Genomic DNA, 27,646 nt, shown 5'->3' with positions numbered 1-27,646 from the left:
CATCTAAATCTGGTAATTTGACTTCTTACTATCTAAAAATTTATCTTTTCTTTCTGAATCTGAATTGTTTGAGGATAATTTTGATTTGTTACCGAAACTTATAATTAGACTGATTAGATGTGAAATTTTTGTTAACTTTCCTGTAATTTTTAGAAATGCTTCTCCTGAATTTTTTTTTTTTGAATTGATGCAGGGTCTGTGAGTTGAAGAAGGCAATGGAGAACAATATAAATGGAAGTCAGTTTTTTTTGGAGTTGAACATTGAACAAATGCAAACATTAGTACCTTCTGATTTAATGTCAGAAATTTAATTTTCCTTTTTTTTTGGCTTTGGTAACTTGTTGTAGTAGGTTGTTTTTTGTGATGAGTACTCTACTTGCAACTTCTCGAACTTGAGTACCTTTTGTGCAACTTTCTCCAAACTTCAGTACTCTCAATTTGTATTAACTCTATATACTTCAATCAAGGCTCAAATATCTAAAGTGGAACAATCAAAAGTTCAAAACCTAATAAGATGTTCGTGGTACCATCGGTACCACCAAGGCTAACGTTAATGACTTAATGTACTCATTTTCTATTTGTTGCTCTACCAAATGTGGAAATAGGCCAATAGGGTAAGAAATAGTAATTTAAATTATATCTTTACGCAAATGGTATAATTTGTTGTACTATACAGTATAATTTGTCCAAATTGAGGTACTTGAAGCAAGGTCTATTATATAGAACCTCAAATACTAAAATACCCAAAATAAATAACTTTGTAAACTGAACTCACAATATAAAATAATTAATTAGAATACCCAAAATAGATATATACATATTACATAGTTCCAAATAACCATTATACGGAGTAAATCGTTTTGTAAATCTCTCAGACTCAAAGTAAAATTATCAAAACTTGAAGTACATAATCTAGAATTATGCCAAGATTGAATCAGAAACTCAGATGCACCCAAATGAAACCTAAACCTAATTACCTAATGGTGGGCTCGGATTGCCCCTATCTCAAAATTAAACAACTTTTGTTAGTGTAAATTTTGACTTGGATTACTAGTCAAAAAAAAAAAAAAAAAAAAAATAAATAAAATTTTGACTTGGATTAATTCTGCTCGCTCCGACCATATCCCACCAAGTCTGTGATTCTGTGAAGTTTGTTATGCTTTAAATTTACAAAATTAAAATAAGACCTATTTTATATGAGTATATCATATTTATGAGTATTCTCATTTCATACTAAGGGCCTGTTCACATTTATTTAATTTCAGTTCAGTTCAGTTCAGTTCAGCTCAAATCAGTTCAGTTCAGTTCAGTTCCAATCAGTTCAGTTCAGCTCTTAATTTCCCTCTCACATAAAATATTCATTTCAGCTCAATTCAGTTCAGTTCAGTTCAGTTCCAATCAGTTCAGTTCAACTCAGCTCCAATCAGTTCAGTTCAGTTCTGTTCAGCTCAATTCAGTAAATATGAACAGGCCCTAACTGACACGTGTTAACTTGACAGTTGACACACTTGCTAATGACTAATTTGATCATTTATATACAAGTATATAACTAAAAGCTGAAATGTTACTCCATCCGTTTTATAATGTTAGTCCCGTTTAGAATCTTTTGACTACAAAAAAATTAGAGGTAATCTTTTAAATTCCTGTTTATAGATAAAAGCAAACATATCCTGATATTCATATGAGATATAGTTTTAATTTTTATAATCTAATATATATATATATATATATATATATATATATATATATATATATATATATATATATATATATATATATATAAGGGCGTTTTTTCCCGAGTTTTTAGAGAGCCACTTAGGATCTAATTTTCTCAGCGCGCCATGTAGGATTATAAATGTTAGTAGTAGCCAATTAAATAAGAGATTATTAATTTCTTTTAGAATTAAATAATTCAAATGTCACGTAAGCAAAATTGGCGAATGAGATTTTTAAGTTTAAATTAATTAAATATTATCTTTTAATATTAGGGATTTCACGGTTTGTTTGAATTTTCTAAAATATATTTTTTCTTGTATTTATGTGCTAAAATTTGTTGCATATTTAGATAAAATTCTTAATATCAAAAGATAATATTTTATATTTAACTAATTTAAACTTAAAAATATCATTTGTCAATTTTGCTTACGTGGCATTTGAATTATTTGATTGTAAAATAAATTAATAATCTCTTTTTAATTGGCTACAACTAAACTTTATAATCCTACGTGGCGCTAAGAAAATTAAATCCTACGTGGCTCTCTAAAAACTCGGGAAAAAACTCCCCTATATATATATATATATATATTAGATTTTATCTCATAAACACAAAAAAAAAAAAAAAAAAAACAAACAAATCGTACATCGCATGGGCTTAATCTAGTTTTTACTAAAGTGAAATTAAAGATACTTGCGACCAAAGATTTACATCGATATACGTAAATGAGACTAACATTATGAAACGGATGGTTCATAAAGCCAATTGATAATTGATATTATATTGTAAACTTTATACTGATACTTATTTTCCTGTATTAAAAAAAAAAACCCTATTTTCTTCACACATGCTAATACCTACTTGTATCACAAAACTATTATATAAAGGCAAAATGTTTTAATTATTTTGAATCGAAGGGATTACTTTGATCCAACTTGTATTTGTACGAGGAACATATAAAGCTATGTATGCATAAGGAAATTTGTCATTAAATTTTTCTTGATCTTTTTTATTATAGGGAATAACTGAATAAGCCTTTTAATAATGCATGACGAGAGTATTAATTGGGAGGATTTACAATCCTGTTATTATCATGAACAAGTAAATACCAACATATGCTATCAACTTATCAAGTATCAACTAGGGTTAACAAATAACAACAACTGGAGTACTGTTAAGAGTTAATTAATTTAGTCAAGGTGTGAATGTCCACACTCCAATTTCTTCATTACATTTAATGTAGTAGCCAATCCTAATTGCCACCCTCTAAGGTTATAGCCCACAATGTAATAGTGGTTTTTACTACTATAAATAGCCATGTAATTTCACTTGTATGACACACAAAATATTACCAAGAGTAATACATAAAAGAAGTAATACTTCTCTTATTACCTCCTTCTCATAATCCTCTAATTTCTATATATTTCATAACACGTTATCAGCACGATCTTCAATCAGGTATACTTATACCGATTATCCAATTTTTACAAAGATTCAATTTCCTTCACGAAATATATTTTGAGGAGTATGCTCTATAGTTGCCCATATGGGATCCTCTATACCAGAAACTCACAATATATTTCTCCACAAAATTACTCCACATAATTAGCCATGTTGATTAAAAATGAGGATATCAATACATACCTTATTTATGATATTTAGTTTGGTAACTCTCATGCATGGTTATAGAAAGTAATATATAATTACTTTTGCATGTGGAAATATTTGTTGTATGCATGTTAATAGAGTAAATTTCATGGTCACACAAATCATGTTTATACTTACTTACTTGTGCATAATTACTGAAATGAAAAAAAATGATGCAGCCTTTATATTTATTTAATTTTTAGATTACACACTTTTATGTTTCTTTCAGTTTTCGAACCCTTGACCTCATGAATAGATTAGGGTTCTCGGACCACTACGGCTTGCATCCCAGTGTGATACTTATTTACGTTTGTAAATATTTATAGTTTGATTACGATTATTTTACCAGTCTACTAGAACATTGTATGATATTTTTACAGTAGTGTAAAGCTGAAACGGATAATTTACCCCCCTATAAAAGGCGGATTACACCCCCTTATTTCACCATACAAACCTTATCCCCTCCTTAAACTTTACCCAAATTATCTCCTCTTCTTCCTCCTCCATTTACACCGGTCACACACCATGTTCCCCGTCGACAACCGACAACCACCACACCCCTTTACCTTTGAAGAAGATTTAAGGAAATTAAAACTATATTTAGTTTTAATTATGGCCCTAGTAGTTTTATTAATGGCAATGATGATTTTCATCATTTTACATAAGTAGCGCTCGGTTTTTCGACAAAGGGAATTCATGCATGTAATCTCCGTAGTACTTCAAGTTTTTTTGTCTTCTAGGTAGATTATAAGTGCATTTTGTTATAATAAATGTTTCTTTTGTCTTATCATTAATGTATGTCATTAATATTATTATTATTATTATTATTATTATTATTATTATTATTATTGTTGTTGTCGTTGTCGGTGATGTAGTAATAGTAGTAGTATTTATTGTTATTGTTATTATTATCATTGTTATTGTTATTATTGTTGTTGTCGTTACTAACGTAATTATCATGTTTAATTTTAGCTTAACTTTATGTACATCATAATAATAACCCAAGGGGGAGAAGCAAATATGTTTTAAATGGATTATTATTATGATTACAATTTGATTACTTTAATTATCACTTGCTTAATTGGCTTAATAATAATTACCTATTTGATTGTAGTTAAAATGGGAGACTTGATGAAAAGACAATTTGACGTATTAGACTTGTCCGGACATAATTATCTTGAATGGACAGTTGATGCCCAAATGAATTTGAAGGCTCAGGGATTGGAACATACAATCAAAGAAATTACCATCCCAGGAAACGAAAAAGATGCCCCTGCTCAAGTTAAAGTTCCAACTGATCAAGAGAAAGCAAAAGCTATAGTTCTCTTAAGGCATCATTTACATAACAGTTTGAAAACTGAGTATTTAATGGTGGAAAATCCCAGAGAACTATGGGATAGCCTGAAAGGAAGATATGACCACCATAAAAGGGTACTCCTTCCTTCAGCACAATTTGAGTGGACAAACCTGAGATTTCAGGACTTTAAATCTGTCAGTGATTATAATTCATCACTATATAAAATCGTATCAATATTGAGATATTGTGATCAACCAGTCACTGAAGTGCAAATGATAGAGAAAACACTCTCTACATTCCATGCTAACAACATTGTATTGCAACAGCAATACCGTGAAAGAGGCTTTGCAAAATATTCTGAGCTTATTTCTACATTATTGGTTGCTGAAAAGAATAATGATCTTCTGTTGAAGAATCACAACCTAAGACCAACTGGGTCTCAAGCATTCAATGAAACAAATGCTGTAGAAAGCTCAAATCCACCTGAGACAAATGTTGCTCATAGAGGTGGACGTGGAAAATATAATAACCGTGGCAGAGGTCGTGGAAATTTCCGTGGACGTGGCCGTGGACGTGGTTATGGCCGTGGTAGAGGCCAATTTCCCCTTAGAAACAACACTCAAAGGGGGCATCAACAAGGAACCAAAAATCAAGCCACCACAAAAGGAAAAGACACATGTTATAGATGTGGCATGACTGGACATTGGGGACGTACTTGTCGTACGGCCAAACATCTGGTAGAACTATACCAGGCTTCCATTAAAGGGAAAGAAAAACATGCCGAAACAAATTATGTTAATGAAGAAAATGTCCCTGGAATTAGCCTTGATGTGTCTGATTTCCACATAGACAATGGTGAAGCTGGTGGTGAATTTATCTTTGGAGAGAATAATCATGTTTAGATAATTCATCAATTACTATGATATGTATTATGTTTTCATTATGTACTTTTCTTGTATGTTTTTTTTTCATGTTCAAGTTATGTACTTTTAATTTTTCATCATTAATAAAGTAAGTCCAGTTTAATTATCTTAAACTAATCTTATACTTATTATTTTATGAAGATATGGATCTGCCCGAAGTTGGTTCCAAATTTCAATGCCTTTTGGACAGTGGAACAACACACACTATTCTGAAGGATAGAAAATATTTTTTAAAGTTAAAATTATTTCAAGCAAATGTTAATACCATTTCTGGGTCAGCCAAGCTAATAGAAGGTTCTGGAAAAGCTTGCATAATACTCCCAAATGGAACAAAATTAATCATTAATGACGCTTTATATTCGAGTAAATCTCGAAGAAATCTTATAAGTTTTAAAGATGTGCGTCAAAATGGTTTTCATTTAGAAACAATGATAGTGGATCAAAAGGAATATTTATGCCTCACGGCAGAAAAACATGGCAAGAAACATGTGTATGAGAAATTGCCAGCATATTCTTCAGGGTTATATCATATAGATATACGACCAGTTGAAATAAATTCGATATCTAACCAGAAGTTAGATAATAAGAATCTGCTAAATTTATGGCATGATCGTTTGGGTCATCCTGGTACAGGAATGATGCACAAGATTATAGCAAATTCAGTAGGACATTCAATTAGGAATGTTAAAATCCCTCGATCAGATGAATTAACATGCTCTGCATGTTCACTTGGCAAATTAATAATAAGACCATCTATGAACAAAATTGCTACTGAATCTCCAACATTTTTAGAGAGGATTCAAGGAGACATTTGTGGACCAATTAATCCTGCATGTGGACCATTCCGATATTTTATGGTATTAATTGATGCCTCAACTCGATGGTCACATGTAAGTCTCTTATCCAGTAGAAATGTTGCTTTTGCAAAACTCCTTGCTCAAATTATTAAACTAAGAGCACAATTTCCAGACCATACAATAAAAAGAATAAGGCTTGACAATGCAGGGGAATTTACATCCCAAACTTTTAATGATTATTGTATGTCGATTGGAATTGTTGTAGAACATCCAGTAGCTCATGTTCATACACAAAATGGACTTGCTGAGTCATTAATTAAGAGACTACAATTGATTGCAAGGCCATTATTGATGAGATCAAAATTGCCTTCATCTGCTTGGGGTCATGCCATAATACATGCGGCAACTCTAATTAGGTTGAGACCAACTGCTTATCATAAGTTCTCACCACTACAGTTAGTTTTTGGTCGAGAACCTAATGTCTCACATCTAAAAATTTTTGGTTGTGCGGTGTATGTTCCTATTGCTCCACCCCAACGAACAAAGATGGGTCCACAAAGAAGGCTGGGAATTTATGTTGGGTTTGAATCACCCTCCATAATTAAATATCTTGAACCAATGACCGGTGATTTATTTACGGCCAGATTTGCCGACTGTCATTTCAATGAGACAGTATTCCCAGCCTTAGGGGGAGAGAAAGTGGACCCACGAAAGAAAGAAATAGAAATCATTTGGAATGCAACACAATTGTCAATGTTTGATCCACGAACAAATATGTGTGAACAAGAAGTTCAGAAAATTGTTCATTTACAAAGCATTGCAAATCAGCTGCCTGATGCATTTATAGATGCAAAGAAAGTGACAAAATCACATATACCAGCTGAAAATGCCCCTGCACGAATTGAAATTCCTTCTGGTGATAAGATCATTGAAAATGAATCTCTAGCACGCCGAAAGCGTGGAAGACCACTTGGTTCAAAAGACTCTAAACCAAGAAAATTAAAAAGACCTGATGAGATCGACAATATTCCCCTTACAGAAGGTCAAGAAAGACAAAGTACAGATAAGAATAGAGAAAAAGATGATAATCCGAAAGGGGATGAACAAGATGACCATAACATCGATAACAATGAAACTTCAATAAACTTTGTTTCTACCAGGAATTATTGGAATAGAAATGATGTTATCGTAAATGAAATATTTGCATATTCCATTGCAATTGAAATGGCATCTGACGAAAATGATAGTGAACCAAGAACAGTGGAAGAATGTCGTTGCAGGCATGATTGGCCAAAATGGAAAGAGGCAATGCAGACAGAGTTAAAGTCACTCGAAAAACGAGAAGTGTTTGGAAAAATAACCCTTACACCAGAAGGTGTAAAGCCAGTTGGATACAAGTGGGTATTTGTGAGAAAACGAAATGAGAAAAATGAAATTGTTAGATACAAGGCAAGACTTGTAGCCCAAGGTTTTTCTCAAATTCCAGGGATTAATTATGAGGAGACATATTCTCCCGTAGTTGATGCAACTACGTTAAGATTTCTGGTAAGCTTGACAGTCTCAGAAGGACTAAAGATGCGATTAATGGATGTAGTAACCGCATATTTATATGGGTCACTCGATACAGATATTTATATGAAAGTCCCAGATGGACTAAAATTACCAGTAAACCACAAGCCTAGACATTTACTTTCCATAAAATTAAAAAGGTCACTTTATGGATTAAAACAGTCTGGGAGGATGTGGTATAATCGTCTTAGTGAATACCTTATGAAAGAAGGGTTCAAGAATAATCAAATCAGTCCTTGTGTTTTCATTAAGAGATCACAATCAGGGTTTGCAATTGTTGCAGTTTATGTTGATGACTTGAATATCATTGGAACCCCAAATGAACTTGAAATAACTGCAAAATACTTGATGAAAGAATTTGAGATGAAAGACCTTGGACAAACTAAATTTTGCCTTGGATTGCAAATTGAGCACTTAAATAATGGTATTTTCGTCCATCAGTCCAACTACACCGAAAGAGTGTTAAAACGTTTTTTCATGGACAAAGCGACCCCAACAAACACCCCGATGATTGTTCGGTCTTTGACTATGAAATATGATCCATTTAGACCTCGAGAGGAAAACGAGGATGTCCTTGGTCCTGAAGTACCATATCTAAGTGCAATTGGGGCTCTAATGTATCTAGCTAACAATACTAGACCAGACATAGCTTTTTCTGTGAATTTGTTAGCCAGGTTTAGCAACGCACCAACGAAGAGACACTGGAAAGGAGTAAGACACTTACTACGATATCTACGAGGAACAAAAGATCTTGGTTTGTTTTATCAATCAAGGCAAGATGCCACCCTCATCGGATATGCAGATGCTGGATATCTATCAGACCCACAAAACGCCAAGTCACAAACTGGATATCTGTTCACCTATGGTGGAACTGCAATTTCTTGGAAATCAACAAAGCAAACCTTAACTACGACATCATCAAATCATGCTGAGTTGATTGCCCTTTATGAAGCAGGACGTGAGTGTGTATGGCTAAGGTCAATGATCGGCAATATCCAAGAAGAATGTGGGATGAAAGAAGTAACTGAAAGTCCAACCACCATTTATGAAGATAATACTGCATGTATCGCACAAGTAACTGAAGGATATATTAAAGGTGATAGGACTAAACATATATCCCCAAAACTGTTCTTTACACACGATTTGCAGAAGGAAGGGAAGATAAATGTCCAACAGATCCAATCATCTGATAATCTTGCAGACTTGTTTACAAAGTCCCTACCTTCGAAGAGTGTTGAGCGGTTGGTCCACAAGATTGGGATGCGTCGTCTTCATAAACTATGTTAAAATCAGGGGGAGCATTATATGCACTGCACCCTTTTTCCCTTCGATCAGGTTTTTATCCCAATGGGTTTTTCCTGACAAGGTTTTTAATGAGGCAGTACACTAAAGCATATAGTAATATATTGTTGTACTCTTTTCCCTTAGCTATGGCTTTTATCCTAAAGGGTTTTACCTAGCAAGGTTTTAACGAGGCAACATATACCCTATTCTGTATGGACATTCAAGGGGGAGTGTTAAGAGTTAATTAATTTAGTCAAGGTGTGAATGTCCACACTCCAATTTCTTCATTACATTTAATGTAGTAGCCAACCCTAATTGCCACCCTCTAAGGTTATAGCCCACAATGTAATAGTGGTTTTTACTACTATAAATAGCCATGTAATTTCACTTGTATGACACACAAAATATTACCAAGAGTAATACATAAAAGAAGTAATACTTCTCTTATTACCTCCTTCTCATAATCCTCTAATTTCTATATATTTCATAACAAGTACAAAGTATTACCAAAACATTAATTGTCACAATGTGGATGCACCATTATTTTCAACAATCAACAGAAGTTGAAATCGGTCTTTTGCTTGCAATTGGGAACAAAATATTGTCTAATAAAGTCAATAACAATATGATAATTAACCACTTCTTTATAGTTTTCTCTTTAATTTATAAAAACTTTGGGATTAATGGAACACTAATCATGTTATTAATGGACAAAGGCAACTGGAACAATCCTGGAATTCACATGCCATACCTTACCACGTTTCTCTTTTTTAATTTTTTTTTCACACATGCTTGTAATTATTGATTTTATTTTAATTTTTAATGGTAATTGGTAACTATATCTAAGTTATAAATTTTACTGGTACGTATTTTTTGGTGTTACATAACTTTATCTTTTTATAATTTTATACTCGTACTATATACTTTGCTTTTTATGTTTTTGTTACTCTATATAATATACCCGTATAATATAAATATTTCGTATAATAAATACTTCCACAAAAATAATTTGTACCGTGAGCTGTAGGCTGTGTGATCTTCATCTTCTTCTTCTCTCAGATTTGTATCTTCAAATCCATCCAAATTTGTTTTTGTTATCTAATAAACCCTAAATAACCCAGGCAAAAGATATAAATTACAAATCCCTTATTTTTATCTTTTACCAAAAAGAATAAAATTTCAATCATATGATTAAATTAGACAACATCTCGTGATTGATTGGTCAATTGGAGTACAAAATTTCTCTCTCCTGGTTGTTTTTTCAAGTGGGTTCTTACTCAATTTCAACTCACATTCATTGATCCAAAATACCCACTTCAATATTTTTCCTAGTTTAATAAAAGATTTAGAAATCGATTGTTTCTATATTTGGTTGTGCAGAAAAATTGAGTGAGATCTCAAATTGGCATTAAAGTTTGGAACTTTGGACTATAATTTGAGTTGGGTTTGATTGATTGTTGATTTTTTTGGGGTTTTCGGATTGATTGAAGCAAATTTGGAGGTGGGTTTTTGATTTTGAGAGATAAAAAGAGGAGAGAATAAAGGGCGATGAGAAGTGAGCCTGAATATTGGAAGAAGAAGACACAATGAGTGCAGGCTCATTGGGTCTGGGTTTGCGTTCCGCAAGTTATGGATCATTGCAACAATTGCACAATAATTTGTTACCAAATCAATCTCCTTCGCCGCCGCCACCTCCGCCTTTCCTGCCCCGTAAACCAGTGAAGATGATGAAGGAAAAGGAGAGGATGTTACATTGGCTTTACAAAACTGTTGGCCGGAAAAAGGTTGGCATGCTCTTTCTTTGTATGGTTTCTGCGGCGGTTTTTGTTTGGGTTCTATATGTCGGCAAAGGTTTGAATTTCTCACCTTGGTTTTTATTTTAATGTGTTTTTTCTTGATCCTGCATTGTGTAGAATTGTTGTTTATTGCTGATTGATTAATTGATTTGAGTTTGTTTGATTATGTTTGATGTTTGTGTATAATTTTGATTGTGAGATTGGATTATAATTTGATTGGAAGTGGATTGACTTTGCTTTGTGAAATGGTGATGATCATGCATTGATTGATCCTTTAGGGCTTGTATATCAAGTAGTTAAAGATGTGTAATCGGGGTATTCGAACTTTCGAAGGCGATTATGTTTAGGATGCTTGATGATTTTGGGTATTATTGATTCTGGATCATGATGCATCAGATATATGTGCAATTGTGCAGTGCTAGAGTTAACAGCCTTATGAACCAGCTTTGAATTTTCTATCATGATCACTAGATTTTTACTAGAGCTACATCATACATATTGTGTATGGCTGAAATCAGGTATAATAGGTTTGTTCGCATTGAAGAATTTATTGATGGTGCCGTGTGAAAAGGGTCTTATAGTTTCTTGATCTTATGGATGATATGTGATGAGAATATAGCTCTTGGTTGGGTAACAGCCGTATTGGGATTCTAACTTCTTAACCTGTTTTTTGTTCCTGATAATGGCAAGATCAAAGTATTTCTGTCGAGGCTTTTGTTTACTGACCTTGGAGTTTGAGTGGCACTTATTAAACAGTGATATGTAAAATCAACTAATATACTGAACATGGTGGTTTTCCAGGCGAAGATTCCAGAGGGAATGAAGGTCCTGCTAGTATTACATTTAATAACAGAACGTCTGTAAGTCGTGCACGACAAACATACACTCTTCCAAGTAACAGCACACCAGCAAGTATTGAACCCTTGCTAGGTACTGCGGTGCAAGCTATTCGATATTTCACAGGATATACACTCCCTCCCGGGAATCCTTGTGAACACTTTGCATTGCCACCTCCACCATCTGATAAGAAACGAACTGGGCCCCGGCGTAAGTTTGATTTCCTTGGGATATTTTTGTGTCATTGTCGTTCCTTCCGACTATGTAGTCTTGGTATTGTTGTGGAAACCAAACTGTTAGATTTGTAACTTATAGCTCTATTTTTCTATCTCAGCTTGTCCAGTTTGCTACCTTGATCAGAAGCAAGCCATAGAATTAATGCCGGATGCACCATCATTTTCCCCAGTCCTCAATTTAACATATGTGTATGAAGAGAAATCATATAAAACAGAGTTTGGAGGCTCTGAGTTTGGTGGCTATCCTTCTCTGAAGCAAAGAAATGATTCTTATGATATAAGGGAATCTATGCATGTGCACTGCGGGTACATATTCTTCTTTCCATTCTGGTTTACTTAACTGCCCTAATATTTCTGTGTGCCTCCTTGCTTAGTTGTAATTTACACATGAGTGATTCTTGTGCATCATATATCTGTAGTTTTATTAAAGGACAAAAACCAGGTCGAGGGACTGGTTTTGACATTGATGATGCTGGTCTTGCTGATATGGAACAGTGCAATGGGATAGTTGTCGCCTCAGCAATATTTGGTACTGCTGTGTTTTGTATGTTTTCAATCGCCTGTTGCATATAATAGGTCTTGCTGTTTAAGTACATGTATTTTGTCAGGGAACTATGATATACTACAGCAGCCCAAAAATACCAGTGAAGATGCCAAAAGAAATGTTTGTTTCTTCATGTTTTTGGATGAGGAAACTGAAGCAGCTATGAAGAATGCTAGTGTTCTTGATGGAAGCAAGAGGGTTGGATTATGGAGAATAGTTGTTGTTCATAATCTTCCATACACAGATCCAAGGCGTAATGGGAAGGTAATTGATGTTTAGGTTCATACTTGTCCTTTAACTAATCGTGTGTTGCTAAGCTTCAAATGTCCATATTATTTGAATTTCCTCACCATTGATGCAGAAATTGCAAACCCGTTTCGAACATCATACTAGCAAACACTGGCTATAACACTGTGTGTATGACATTTACATTTGTGTTATTATTGTCATGTCTTGCAAATTGGTTGATTACCACTACAATGCAATGCTTTAGAGAATTTACGTTAACCTTAGCTTTAGACTTTCTGGTAGTATGTAGATGATTGACATTTGGTCCCATCTTATTAGCGACTGAAACTGAATTCACGTAGAGTAGGCTGAATTAGATGCCAAGAGGAATCTCTATGATTCGGAAATGAAATTCTGTACTTAGTCAACATGTTGTTTCTGTAAGGATGATTTAACTGTTGTATCAAGAGCAGGAGCAACAATGACAATGACAATGACAATGCAGTATTAGTGCTGCCTTTGGTGGGGGTATGCCATATGGCGTATGGGTATATCTAGCTGTTGCAAGGTTATCTCTAATTAATTTTCCGTCTATGTATATACTTGGGTTCTATCTATTTTATGGCTTTCAATATGACATGTATCACCACACCTCTACTTGATGCTCTGAGAACATATAATCCGCTTTGAGAAACCGAGATTTTATAGAAGTCTCAATTACAATTTATTTGATATTATAAGACGGATTGTTGTTATTGTTTTTCCCCAGTGCATAACGCTTGGCCTGTATGCAGACGTTCCAGTATTCTAGCTCATCTTGAAGATTGTTGTGCTTGTTATTTTGTCTATTGTTGACCAACCTTTTGATACTATCCTCACTTATCAGTGACAAGTGTGATTAGGTTTCTGACATCATTCTCTTCCTTGATAGATTCCAAAGCTTCTGCTGCACAGAATGTTTCCTAATGTTCGGTATTCCATATGGGTGGATGGAAAACTTGAACTCGTAGAGGACCCGTATCGAATTCTTGAAAGGTGAGTGCTATATTTTCAGATGACAGTATACATCCAATCTATTATAACTATTCAATTTAGATGAATCAGGTTGTGTTACAGTGTTGCACAAGTGAGTTATACTGATGAATTGTTTTCATCAAGTTGCTTGTTTGCTGCATCTTTTGTGAACTTTAATTCTGTTCTTTACTTTTTAATATCTTTTTCTCACTGCACCCCTTCCCCACCCTCAACTCCTCTTTTTTTCTGGTTTGAATGGTAAGGACTAAGGACAGGTAGGATTAGTTGAAAACACCTACTTACACTTCAGCATTCTTTGATCTTCATTCTCCTGTGGTCAGGGTCCAGTACAGAGTTTATTTTTGAAATCCAAGCTTTCATCTACACTTGTTATTCTTATCTTGTTAAGCCTACCTTAATTTATAAACCTGGTAGTTATTCGGAGAATGATCTATTTATTGTTTTTGTCTATTGTAATGGTTCCTGTTCTTGGTCACCTGATCCTTCGCATCCTTGATGATGAAAGTATCTTTTGTTATAAATTGTGGTTAAATTCCATTTGGTGGATGATTTGACTCACTGAGTACCTGTCTGTGGAAGTCTCCACAATGCTATGGAAGATTGGTTGTGACAAGCTAAGCTTGCTGTTGGTGATGAGTGAATCGATTAGAGACTTTGGAATTTTAAAAAGGAAAGTCATGTATGTCCAAACTAGGGGTGTTAATGAGCTTTGTTGGCTTGCTAACTATTCGAGTTTGCCTTTTAAAGCCGAGCACAATTAAGCTTGACTCGAAAAGCTCATTAGCAAACTCAAAGTACCATTAACTATTGTATTTTAGATATTATAATAGAAGAAGTATGAACGAAAGTTGATAGTAATGATATGTACATTATTGTTGAGAAACTCAAAAGCAATAATAACAAAAACGTAGTTACTCACTCCGTCCCTAAATATTAGTTCTATTTGCCCTTTACACAAGTTTTTAGGAAAATGAACAAAATAATAAGATATTGGGGTTTTAGTTTTCTTAGCATGTTCTTCATTATTTTGTTCATTTTCCTAAATTATGAAAAATAAAATGAACAAAATATTGCAGAACATGCTAAGAAAGTAAGAATATGATTAACTGGTGTAAGGCTTATGTGGGCAGGGTTAATCCAATATTCTTTCAGAATTGCTGCTTTATTGTATTGACCGCCAACTTTCATTTTTGAATTAGCTGATACTATAGTTTTGAATATCATGTCTTAATTTCATTGTAGGTTTTTGTGGAGACAGAATGCCTCTTTTGCAATATCCAGACATTATAAACGGTTTGATGTATTTGAGGAAGCTGAAGCGAACAAAGCTGCTGCAAAGTATGACAATGCCTCCATTGATTTCCAGATTAATTTTTACAAAAATGAAGGATTGACGCCCTATACTTTGGCTAAGCTTCCCATCACCAGCGGTAAGGCTAAGAGTGGTGTCCTTTTTTAGTTTTTTATTATATTTTTATTTTTATTTTCACTCTTTTCCTTATATGCATTTACAGAACTTTTATATCTTTAAGTTTATCAAAATGACACTTTGAGGTGTTTTTGATTTGTTCACTTAGGGATAACTGTGAGTTTATGTACTTAGGATGACTCAAAATACAGCCCTTACTTCTTCACAAGAATTTAATGAACAATCTTCCTCTATTGTATCCTCTATAAGAATATGTCTTGTCCCTTTTTCTTCATCTTCCTTGAAATTGAATGAAATTTAGTTCCAGTATTTCTGTATGATTTTATATTACCTCCATTCCTTTGAGTTTGTTATGGTTACTATTTGCACAATGATCGGACAGGGTAGGAAAAAGTGTAGCAAGTGGGTCATTTCTAAGAATATATAGGAAAGCTTGCACTATGTAAGAATTAGGCTAGGAAGTGTTGCATATGTGGCCGGGACTTGGTAGTGGTAAAAGTGTAAACAATGGATGAGAGAGGAAGTATGATCAACTCAAAGGAATAAAAGAAATTGGAACTTAGGAACAGAGGTGATATATGATTAATTATGTATGGAGTATTTAAGTAGGCACCCTTTTATATATTATATACCATCCCAACCAAAATACACTTTTTTCTATGTGTAAGTTGAAAGGAGAACAATCTTACTTCTTTTGACAGTATAGAATGGACAAGTAGTTTTTTGTTGAAAAATACTTATAACTTATCCTATAGCCTCTACCTACTCTTGAATATGGGGCGTCTCCTCTTGAACAAGGTCGTGTCAATATATTATTAAAATATTTACTTTTTGAAAGTTATGATATATCTAGTATTAAACATAAATATGCGCAGGGACATTTTAGATTAATTTTAGTAAGTTTGATAGTAGGCTTTTGAAATTTTGAGGGTTCACAAAAATTTAGGGTAACTATTGTGAAATTTCTGTTGATCCTCAGACTTCTGGTTTGAAAAACTTTATATGTAGTACTTGAACGCTGATGCATTTTCAATCATCATATATGTTTCACAGATGTTCCTGAAGGATGTGTTATATTACGGGAGCATGTCCCAATATCCGATCTTTTCAGTTGTCTATGGTTCAATGAGGTTGATCGATTTACTTCCAGAGACCAAATTAGTTTCTCAACTGTTAGGGATAAAATTAGAAAGAAGGTGGATTGGACTGTCAGCATGTTCTTGGACTGTGAAAGGCGCAATTTTGTTGTCCAAGTAAGCTCTTCTTTACAGCTTCAACCTCAATTTTGCTAGGGAACCACTATTATCCTGTTTTTTGCTTTTAACTTTGGATTATTGCTCTACTTGTATTTGTTAATACCTACCTCTAAATTGAGTTGCAATCATCAGGGTTACCATATGGACGTGTTAAAGCAAAAGCAAGCAGCAGCATTAGGTGCTCGACGTCATATTCCAGCTGCTATCCCCCCTCCTCTTCCCTTGCTGCCTCCCCCATCTCCTTTGTTGCCTCCCCCACCTCCAGCAACTCGAGCTGAAAGTTCTTCTAATCGACGGAGAGGAAGAGGTCGAAGACGGAATCGCAAGGTTGATGTTGGAGCTACTGGAATAAGCAAAGTCACAGGCACAGGCACAGATTGAGGTCAAAATTTTGTTTAGGCAAACAAAGTATACAGATAGTATGGTTTCGCCTTCCCTGCATTAGAGGAGAAAACACTCCGTTGCGCAGGGCTTGGTCCAGTTCAAGAAACATGTTGTACTTTTACCATCTTCATTTACACAGCTGTTACTGTTATTTTTTCTCCCAAAGAAAAGAAGATCTAAGAAACAAAAGGGAATTGTTATTCAATTTTTTTGTATATATAAGATACCACATTTTTTGTTTAATAAATTTGTCATTTATGTTTCCACATTTACCTATACCAAAGTATGATCTTATACTCCTGCTGTCTTCGTCTGCAGATTGTGAAAAGCGCGAAATTGATCATCTGACCATATTTACAGGAGAATGCCCATTTGGTTAGGAGATAGATATACCCTCTTCAGTATTCTCGTGTTTGTAATGACTAATTATTTGGCCTTCGCGTCGTTTATGTTAAATCAAATCTGTATTTGCACTGAATTATTATTATTATTATTATTATTATTATTATTATTATTATTATTATTATTTTTCGGTGCATAAGAGAGGCACAGCTTGAAAACACAATAGACTAATTAGAAATAAAACGCGGCAAAGTTACTCCATCAATATCAACAAGCTAAAATAGTTTAATGTATTACTTACTCAATTAGCATCTTTATTAAGTCATAAACTATTTGATAACATTATGGAATAAATGTTCAGGACTTGAGGTTAGCAATGTAATTAATTAGACCACGTTGAATTGATTGTTAATTAATATCTCGCTGCACTATTGTCAGGTCGCATAGACGTACAATCAAATAGCTGATTTTTTTGCTTAAAAACATTACAAAATGCTCAACTTAGCAACTTACGTACAATCAAATAGCCTGTAAAATAATATTAATGTTATTATTGCCATGATCTGGCGCAGCCAACTTGAGTCATTGGATCTGGAGATGTGCATTTCAGATTATATATACTAAAATATTATATTCAATAAAAGTTTGTAAGGATTAATACATTTGTATGTGCAATTGTGCATTGCTCCATGTGTACATGTAATAAATTCTTGCATTTCCCATTGCTTTTATTTATTGAGTTTCAATATTGGAAAGCTCAAAATTTTCCAAATTTATTAACAGCATATACCAGACAGTATGACGGTCAGACTAGGTATTAGTTACACATAAAACATGACTCCGTACGTATAAGCTAAGTAATACGTTAAAGGCTATCAAAATCTAAATGACAAAGAAAAGATTTTTCAAGTTTATTAGACTAGGGAGATTGATTGGTTCGGCTTTGATGATATACACAAAACTGTTTACACGAGTTTATAATTATATATGCAAGGGAGACTGATTCGTTTGGCTTTGATGATATTCGATCACAAGATTATACATTTAAACCCAAGCATAAAATAGGGATTAATATATACAAGTAGTACATAGTCCATGATTATACATGCGTACTAAGTAATTAACTTAAAGACTTGAAACATAAAAGAACACTAACCTAAAGAAAGTGCATGGATTTAGCTAGGAGTATTTTAGTGTGTGCAATCATCTCGCAACTCAATTCTAACATGCAGATCCCAAACTACTCCGTAAAATACTAAATTGGTTCCTTTTCTACCATTGAAACCCTAAGCCATTAGATGTTAGATTATATAAAACTTCTTAGTTCAGTGTATAGACTATAACACTTGATCTGATGACATGTATGAGAACATTTAAGCTCTAAATGACAAAATAATACAGTATATATTGTGAAGTTGTATGGATAATGATCTAAACTGTAAGACGTCTAAACACTCATATTACTAATAACGGCCAATGTCTATTATAAGTTTATAACTAGAAATAAGTACTTCAATAAATAAATTACTCCAACATAGGGCCTATTTTGTTTAGCTTAATTTTAGTTCAGTTCACTTCAGCTCCAATTAATTCAGCTCAATTCAGTTAAGTTGTTTTCAATAAATCGGAACATACCCTTAATTACTTCCTCTGTTTAATTTTGAATACTTGCAAGTTGCAACATAGCCTTGTGTGCCTGTGGCACATACTTTGAGATTGAGGTTATTTAATAATGCATGGTACCTAACCCTACTATAATCCTAGTGTTAAAATTATTTGGAAAAAACATCTATCACTAATCACCTCTTAACTACGTACCTAAAGGTTGTATTAAAAACAGAGGAAGTATAAGATAGGTAACACAAGACAGATGAGGGTAAAATCATATTATATGCATAGTAATTTTAATAAAATGCTCGATTGCTCAGTTATAATATTTCACTAGTGTGTGGTCCGGGCTAACACTTATTAAATTTTTAAAGTGCGTAAATAAGAATACAATGACAACAATTATTAGAACATGAATTAACTCTAGCGAAGATGGTAATACATGTGGTAACCAATTAATGAGCGGTTCAAATCTCTAAAATCATTAGCATGATGCTAAACATTGTTGAATGATAATATGGCACAAATACACAAAATTATAAACGCCTTTTAATATATAGTATAGATTTTCGGCACCAAGAAACATGCTCATTTATAAAATACTCCACACACGCACACAAAAAGATTGCCTACAATTCTTAAAGGGCTAAAGAGGCTAAGAGCACCACAACCCTGACCTGTCACGTGGGCAATTGACATGAAAATTAGTGGGCCTTGCTAAGGCCCAAACCATTACCGCGTAGCCATTGACTAGTCCGCACAATCTGTGGAAACACGACGTACGTCCATACCATGGCTGGAATTAGGGTTGTTAGTTCGGATAATCGGATCGGGTCTGATATGGTCGGGTTGGGTCGGGTAAATTTTTTAAATTGAGTTGTACTAAGTTATTATATTCACGCGAGTCTAAATCTAAATCGGATATTTTTCGGGTCGATTTCGGATTGGGTCGGGTCGGATGTGCTTTTGACACCTCTAGCTGGAATGCCCAAAGTATGCAGCCTCGCAATATAGAAGATGCACTAAACTTGGCTTACGGTCAACAATAGTTTGTACATTTGGAGACAATTAATCTTTTCGTTTTAAAGACAATGTAAGTTGAATTATCACGCATGTCAACGTATATTTTTAACGATTAATAACTTCAATTATCAACATTGTAAATTATAAAAAGTGGATATTAATAAAATATATATAAAGACAATTCATACAAGATTTCACATGATTATATTTTATCGTATCTATAAATCATAAAAGCGAGTTAAAGTGTAGTATATGAATAGTGTAAAAGTCAAACGGTGTCAACTGTAAAAATGGACGAAGTAATTATAGAACCCACAAATAGTACATGTACTATATAAGAGAAATCAACGACTGAGATGATGAAAATCTACTACAATCATCTATCTTGACAATGATGGCCACAAATTTAACACCACACAAATTTCTCGAGTAGTCCCCCTTTAGGCCTTTAATAATTTAAACGTTTATTCACACAATGGCCACCTTTTAAAATTTCAATAGTTAAACTTTAAACGTTTATCAAGCACATACAGTTTACAGTTATACAATTTCGATTCCATTCAAAATTTATCACACAATATAATATGTAACGAAAGTAGTACTAGTAATTATGTTGTTTAATGTGTCTATAAGTATTGATAATTTAATACGAGTATATAGTAGGTCAAAGATTTGCAATGACATGTATGTACAGGCGAAATGAAGCACTTATTAAAACAAACGGAAGGAGTAAATAGTTACTTCCAAATATAAGACATATTTCGCCTATAAATATTAACTGAACAATTCTTGACTATAAGCTATGCATGCAAAGAGCAGCGAAAACATGAGAGCAACAACTTTTAATATGCCAATTTTAATTACCTCAACAAAAGTAGATAATCAAGCAAAACACATGGTAAAATTTGAGCGAACTAGTGGTGAACTTTTTTTGAGCTCAAGATTATTTGGCGATTGTTGTAAGAGAAGACTACATGTAAAGATGAGAAGACGAACACCGAATGCAAGTGCAGCTCTAGTGTTTAATAACGACGATGAGGCTGTCGCGACGACCAAAGTGGCTGCGTTTCCGGCTATTGCAGAAGTAACAGTAAGGAAGAGTAAGATGGATCATTTGAGAGAGGTCGGGTTAAGTTGGATGAATGCCATGGTATATGATAAACGATCCACGAAAGTTGACGGGGGTGTCACTCTCCAGCTAGTCAGTATGGAAACTGATTCAGGTAAATAAAACCACCTAGTTTGCTTTAGCGATAGAGTATATAACATATTTGATATAGTATATAAAACGATACTGGGCTTTAACCATTAGTTTAAACTTTTGGTTGAGTTGATCATTTAACAATATTTCTAAGCTTCAAACATCAGCTTAAAAAGCTAATGATTGATGAGGCTCAGGAATACTCTATCAAGTATAAAACCATTTAAGAACTTCAATTATTTATTCAAGTAGATTTTTGTTGAGTTGGTCATCACTTGTATGTTATCAGAGCGAGCGTGACAAGAAGGTAAGTCATGGGCTCAAGTCTACAAGCTATTTTTACATTTCCTTGCTAATCTAATTAATTTACAGAAAACATAATGGACGCAAAAGTAAGCAAGGAAACTGTGTTACAGTGGCAAGATTCGAGCGTACGTGGTGAAGGAAAAAAGTTGTCACACAGAGTAACGTTCATGTTGGATGCCAATTTTGGTGTGCCTGGAGCAATTTTAGTCAGTAACAACTACGAAAAAGAGTTCTTCTTGGAAAGCATTAAGTTTGAAGGACTTGTTCACTTTAAATGCAATTCTTGGGTTCAGCCTCAGAAGATTTACCCAAAAAGACGCATTTTCTTCTCTGATAAGGTATGGAGTATTCTAGATTAACTTTTAGATCATTTTCGACTCAAATAACCAATATAACCATGCACTAGCTAATATTAACAAGCTAATAAGTGATTGATTAATCAACAATAGATGATTGCCAAACAATATAATGCATTTGTTTAGATAGGAGGGAAGAAAATCCATTTGTTGGAAACCTTAAGAACCAAGTTGCTCACCATAGTATGCAAATTAAAACATGTATCTGAACTTGGCACATGTGATGCACGATTTGGCATGTGATTATTTGTGGAAAAGATGTTCACCGTAACACATGTGCTGACATTGGCACGCTAGTCATAGGACTCATAGCACATCCATGCTAAGGGTCTAGTGTAGTATATGGTCTAAATATATGTACTCGGGTCTAGTGTAGTATATGGTCTTAATATATGCATTGGAGTATTAGACTAGAGTCTAATTTAAGAAACCCTATATGTGATGTGAAATCAATTATAGGGGAAATAATAGTAACTTTCAACTCTATAAACTTGGTTGAGCAGGCATTTTTACCAAATAAGACACCAAGAGGACTTCAATTACTGCGAGAAAAAGAACTAATGGAACTAAGAGGAGATGGAAGCGGAACGAGAAGACTATCAGATAGAGTTTACGACTACGATACTTACAATGATTTAGGGGATCCAGACAAAGGAATGGAACATGCTAGGCCTACCCTCGGTGGAGAAAACAACCCACATCCTAGAAGGTGCCGAACCGGCCGCCCTCCAACCAAGATTGGTATGCTACATATTCATTACTATCATTTTTATAGTGATTTGAAATATGACTAACATAATATTTTACGTTACATTACCTAACAACGTGACATAGTGTGCTCTTTTTTTTTTTTTATCATCGTAGATTCAAATGCAGAGAGTCCGGTGAGTGCGCGTTTTCCAATGTACGTTCCAAGAGATGAACAATTTAGTGAGTCTAAGAAAATGGCTCTAGAGATGCGGCAGACCAAGGGGAGAGTGCGTAATATAATTCCACAATTGGTTCGTATGATATCTGAAGAAAGTGGGGATACTTTCGAAGGGTACTCGGATATCAACTCTTTATACAAACAACAACACTTGAAATTTCATAACAATTCTCGGGAAAAACCATCATTGCCACTCTTCAAAGCCTTGAAGAACTCTAAAGAGCTCCTAGATGATAACTTCAAATTCGATCCTCCAAAGGTTATTCCGAGTAAGTGTAATTGAATTAGACATCTCAAATAGGAGGTACTATTATTCTAGATTTCTTATAATCCGATCACTATACATATATTGATAATTTGATATATACGTGAAATTAGTAAATGTGGCAAATAAGTCGTTCAGAAAGAATATAACTTCATTAATTAAGATCAATTAAGTTTGACTCAAGTTCATCAATTTTTTTGGGTGATATTATTAAAATTGTCTTCATAACCTCGATTCATTCTTTGGTTCTTTATAGGGGACACTTTTGTATTGAGGGATGATGAATTTGGGCGTCAACCAATTGCAGGCATGAATTCCCTCAATATAGAGAAGCTTAAGGTGGCAAAACACCCTCTAGCTTTCTACTTTTATGTTTATATTTTCACTACAATGAACGAAGTTAGAAGCAAACTTTGGTAAATTGGTACTCTCTCCGTCCCTAAATTACATTCCTACTTTTAACATTTATTCCTCACATAATACAGAGAAGTAAGAATGTAAGTTAAAGACGGAGGGAGTAGTACCTAGTACTATTTATAATAGTTATTTTTAATCACGGAGGTAGTACACTATGGGCATAACTTTGGTAGCTAATAAAAGTGTTGTATCGAAGATGTTATTTATATTTATGTTTTTCGTATTTCAGGTGTATCCACCGATAAGCAAACTTGATCCTTCCATATATGGGCCTCTAGAATCAGCGCTCACAGAAGAACATATCATAAGCAATCTCAATGGATTTTCTGTGCAGCAGGTTGGATAAACATTAGTGATATACATAATTGTTAAAATCTAGAAGTTAAACCTTCAAAATTAAAATAGAAAAGTTAAAACTTTTTAATAAATACTTACTGCAGTTTTTATATTATTAGATGCATTACTTTCAATTCACGAACTTAGTCAATTTTTGGAGATGAAAGAGATAGAGAGAAAGAAAAAAGTGAACCCATGTCACAGGAAAGAAATAGTGATAATTTATTAATCAAAAAGGAAAGTGATCGATTATCTAAACTAAAACTTCTAAATATAGATAGAAAGTGATGCATCTGGGAAAAAAAAAAAAAAAGTTAGTACTTGAAACTAATAACAATTCACGTTGCCATCCTTTTCATTAAGCTGCATAATATATATGTCACGTACCTTTAAATAATAATGAAACAATTCACTCCATCCTCAACATTTTGAAAAGCAATATTTCAACACAAAACAATTTTTAACAGTATGCTAAGACATGTATGTATGTATTATATAACTATGTATGTATTAAATCAAGCTAGATGCTTAGGTATATTTTATCGGTAATTTAGTTAAAATCCATAAAAGTCAAATCTGGCTTGTAATTGTAAGATGGAAGTTGCTAGTAACAACAAAGTTATTAATGTGTAATGACCATATATATTGTGATAAATACAGGCAATAGATGAGAACAAATTGTTCATACTTGACTATCATGATACATTCCGCCCCTTTCTTGATGAGATCAATAGCCAAAGTGGGAGAAAAGCACATGCAACTCGAACCATCTTCTTTCTAACAGAGATGGGGACATTGAAGCCCATTGCTATCGAGTTAAGTCGAACACAGGGTGGTTCAACGACTAAGCAAGTTCTTACTCCTCCTGTTGACGCCACCACCAATTGGCTTTGGCAGCTCGCAAAAGCCCATGTTTGTGCTAATGATGCTGGTGTTCATCAACTAGTCAACCATTGGTATGTTCATAAATTACCCTGTACATTAATCAATAACGACCTAATTTAACATGTGTAGTGAATGGTAATCAATTTGTATATATATATAATATTTATAAGACGAAAGATCACATTTTTATTATTATTAACATGAGTTGTTTAGGCCTACCCTACTGATATATAACAAGCCTTCTAAAGTTCGATCAAATTAAATCCAAATCATAAAAGTGTACGTAATTGTCGTAATGTAATGAATTGGTTCCTAATAACTTGTCGAATTGAATTAAGTTTTCTCATTGTTTGTTGAAAAAAAAAAAAAAAAAAAAAAAAAAAAAAACAGGTTGAGAACTCATGCATGCATGGAACCATTTATCATAGCAGCACATCGACAGTTGAGTGTGATGCATCCAATTTACAAGCTTCTTCAGCCTCACATGAAATATACTCTCCAAGTCAATGCAATGGCTCGTGAGACGCTTATCAATGCTGGAGGGATCATCGAGAACGATTTCACTCCTGGAAAATATTCGATGTTGTTGCCATGTGCTGCATACCGCGATTGGTGGCGCTTTGATTTAGAAGCTCTTCCCTCTGATCTTATTCGAAGGTGAGTTACTTAATCTATCAATACTATATATATACTAGTATGTTGCATGTTATACCATAGTCATCTTTCCCGTTTTAGAAAAATTCTTAGATTTTACCAATAATCGACCAATTTAATACATCCACTTTTTGAAGATAGAAAACTGCCTAAGAGGAATAACATAATTATGGTGGGTTACACATCCACTAGTCTTATTATCAATTGACCCATTTTACGATGAAGCAGTATTGTATTTGTATGTGTGGTTAGACTTTCCTCCAACGAAGTCATTTATCTTGCCTACTAAACATTTTTTTTCAAGTGCTCATAATCGTGATTTTATACTAAGCTAGATTATGCATGCACCTCAAATTCTCCTAGCTATAAATATGCTCAACTAATTAACCTATATATGTCCATTCCTCCTATAACTAACTTGTACCAATGTTTTTAGGGGAGTAGCGGTATCGGATCCAAACCAACCCCATGGGCTAAGATTACTAATCGAAGACTACCCCTATGCAAACGATGGACTTCTCATATGGTCCGCAATCGAAGAACTAGTCAAAACATACGTCAAATACTACTATACTAATGCACAACAAATCCAATTAGACAATGAACTCCAAAGTTGGTACAATGAATCAATCAATGTAGGCCACGAAGATCTTCGACATGCTAACTGGTGGCCGAAGCTCAATACCCTAGACGATCTATCCTCAATTCTTACCATACTCATTTGGCTAGCCTCCGCGCAACATGCTGCACTCAACTTCGGGCAATATCCATATGGCGGGTACATTCCTACTCGTCCACCCTTAATGAGGCGACTAGTACCCCATCAAAATGATCCGGAGTATAAGGATTTTATGGCTAACCCACAAGCGTACTTCCTTGCATCATTGCCGAGTTTAGCCCAAGCGACTAGATTCATAGCCGTAGTTGATATACTCTCCGCACATTCACCTGACGAGGAGTACTTAGGTGAAAGAGACCTTTCAACTTGGTCAAGTGATCCTGAGATTGTTGAAGCATTCTATAAATTTTCTATGGAGATGAAGAAAATCGAACGAGTAATCGAGGAGAGGAATGGTGATATGAATTTAAGGAATAGATGTGGAGCTGGTGTTACACCATATGAGTTATTTGTACCAAGCTCAGGACCAGGAGTTACCTCTAAAGGGGTTCCTAATAGTATAACATTGTGACTTAATTGTGATTCATATAATATATAAATTGTTACATATTAGCCTGTTTCGTATTGAATCAGCTTACATTTGTTTAGACATTAACTGATGTTGACTGAGTAATCATTTTGTTTAGCCATTATCTTATGGAGGCATGATTATACTCCATAATTATAGCATAACACTATTTATGAAACATGTCAAATGAATTGAATAGGGTATAAATCGAGTTTAATATAAACACATGGTACATCCATTTGATCCACGAACAATTAACTTTCAAAGCTACGCCACATTACAGACATATTTACATACCTATTTAATTTGGCCCATAGAATAAATGTTATATTATTAACCACATCTTGAACATCCAAGCCCACCGTTTGACTTAGGCATGCAAACCAAGCCCCAAGCAGCCTAATGGATTGATATATATATCCTCCGTCTTGTTGCAACATTTTGATACTAAGCTTGCTAATGCTTTCAACGTACTCTTTATATCTCTAATTACATACTTCCTCCGTTTTTTTAGTTGACACCGTTTGACTTTTATACTATTCATAGACTACACTTTGACTTGCTTTTGTGATTTATAAATATGATAAAATAGAATCATGTGGGATTTTATTTGAATAGTCTATATGTATATTTTATTAATACTAGGGGAGCCTACGCACGCGTTGCGCGCGACATAATCGATGTTTATGGTCGAGCTGTAATAGCTTTGTCATGACACCCAAAACCTATTGGCTATGCTTTTAAACACATATACTAAGAAATAAATTGTTGACAATTATATCTTTGGGTAGGTACGGAAATGTAACATTTGAAAATATATAGATAAATGTGATGAATGTTGTATAGTTGTGCAACATTCTAAACTTTAGTTAATCTACTTTAAAATAACGCCCACATAAAGCAACAACTTTTCGTTTTCCATTAACTAATGTTGTCATGGAATTAAACTATAACCTCAAACTTTATTATTCCATCCTCCATTTAATTTGTAATTGATTAATGGGTCTTAAGTAAAATTACAAAATTACACATGGTGGTATAAAGGTAAACAAACATTTTAAGGGGTATAATGGTCCATGCACTATTTATAAGAGTAATCTTCTACTTTTTATAAGGTAGGGATCCACTTTTTATAATTTTACAATGTTGATAATTGAAATTA

At 33.9% G+C, this 27,646-nt stretch overlaps 2 protein-coding genes across 2 annotated transcripts; both read left to right on the top strand.

The window, feature by feature from the left end:
- The first annotated feature begins 10,224 nt into the window (after positions 1 to 10,224).
- LOC145610320 (putative hexosyltransferase MUCI70) lies at positions 10,225 to 17,240 on the top strand. The gene is made up of 9 exons (XM_081665647.1): positions 10,225 to 11,082; positions 11,829 to 12,074; positions 12,199 to 12,406; positions 12,520 to 12,629; positions 12,709 to 12,908; positions 13,804 to 13,907; positions 15,150 to 15,337; positions 16,390 to 16,589; positions 16,725 to 17,240. Exons 1-9 carry the CDS (start codon positions 10,818 to 10,820, stop codon positions 16,971 to 16,973), a joined length of 1,770 nt encoding a protein of 589 aa, XP_081521773.1. The 5' UTR covers positions 10,225 to 10,817; the 3' UTR covers positions 16,974 to 17,240.
- A 3,691-nt stretch (positions 17,241 to 20,931) lies between these two features.
- LOC145612661 (linoleate 13S-lipoxygenase 3-1, chloroplastic-like) lies at positions 20,932 to 26,487 on the top strand. The gene is made up of 9 exons (XM_081667985.1): positions 20,932 to 21,172; positions 21,523 to 21,794; positions 22,316 to 22,553; positions 22,677 to 23,009; positions 23,262 to 23,344; positions 23,652 to 23,759; positions 24,419 to 24,714; positions 25,034 to 25,300; positions 25,734 to 26,487. Exons 1-9 carry the CDS (start codon positions 20,932 to 20,934, stop codon positions 26,485 to 26,487), a joined length of 2,592 nt encoding a protein of 863 aa, XP_081524111.1.
- The last annotated feature ends 1,159 nt before the right edge of the window (positions 26,488 to 27,646 follow it).

This window comes from Chenopodium album, chromosome 24 (assembly GCF_948465745.1).
Source record: "Chenopodium album chromosome 24, dcCheAlbu1.1, whole genome shotgun sequence".
NCBI classification, from domain to species: Eukaryota; Viridiplantae; Streptophyta; class Magnoliopsida; order Caryophyllales; family Amaranthaceae; genus Chenopodium; species Chenopodium album.
The sequence above is the reverse complement of the archived record's forward strand: the minus strand, read 5'-3'. Positions and strand labels throughout refer to the sequence as shown.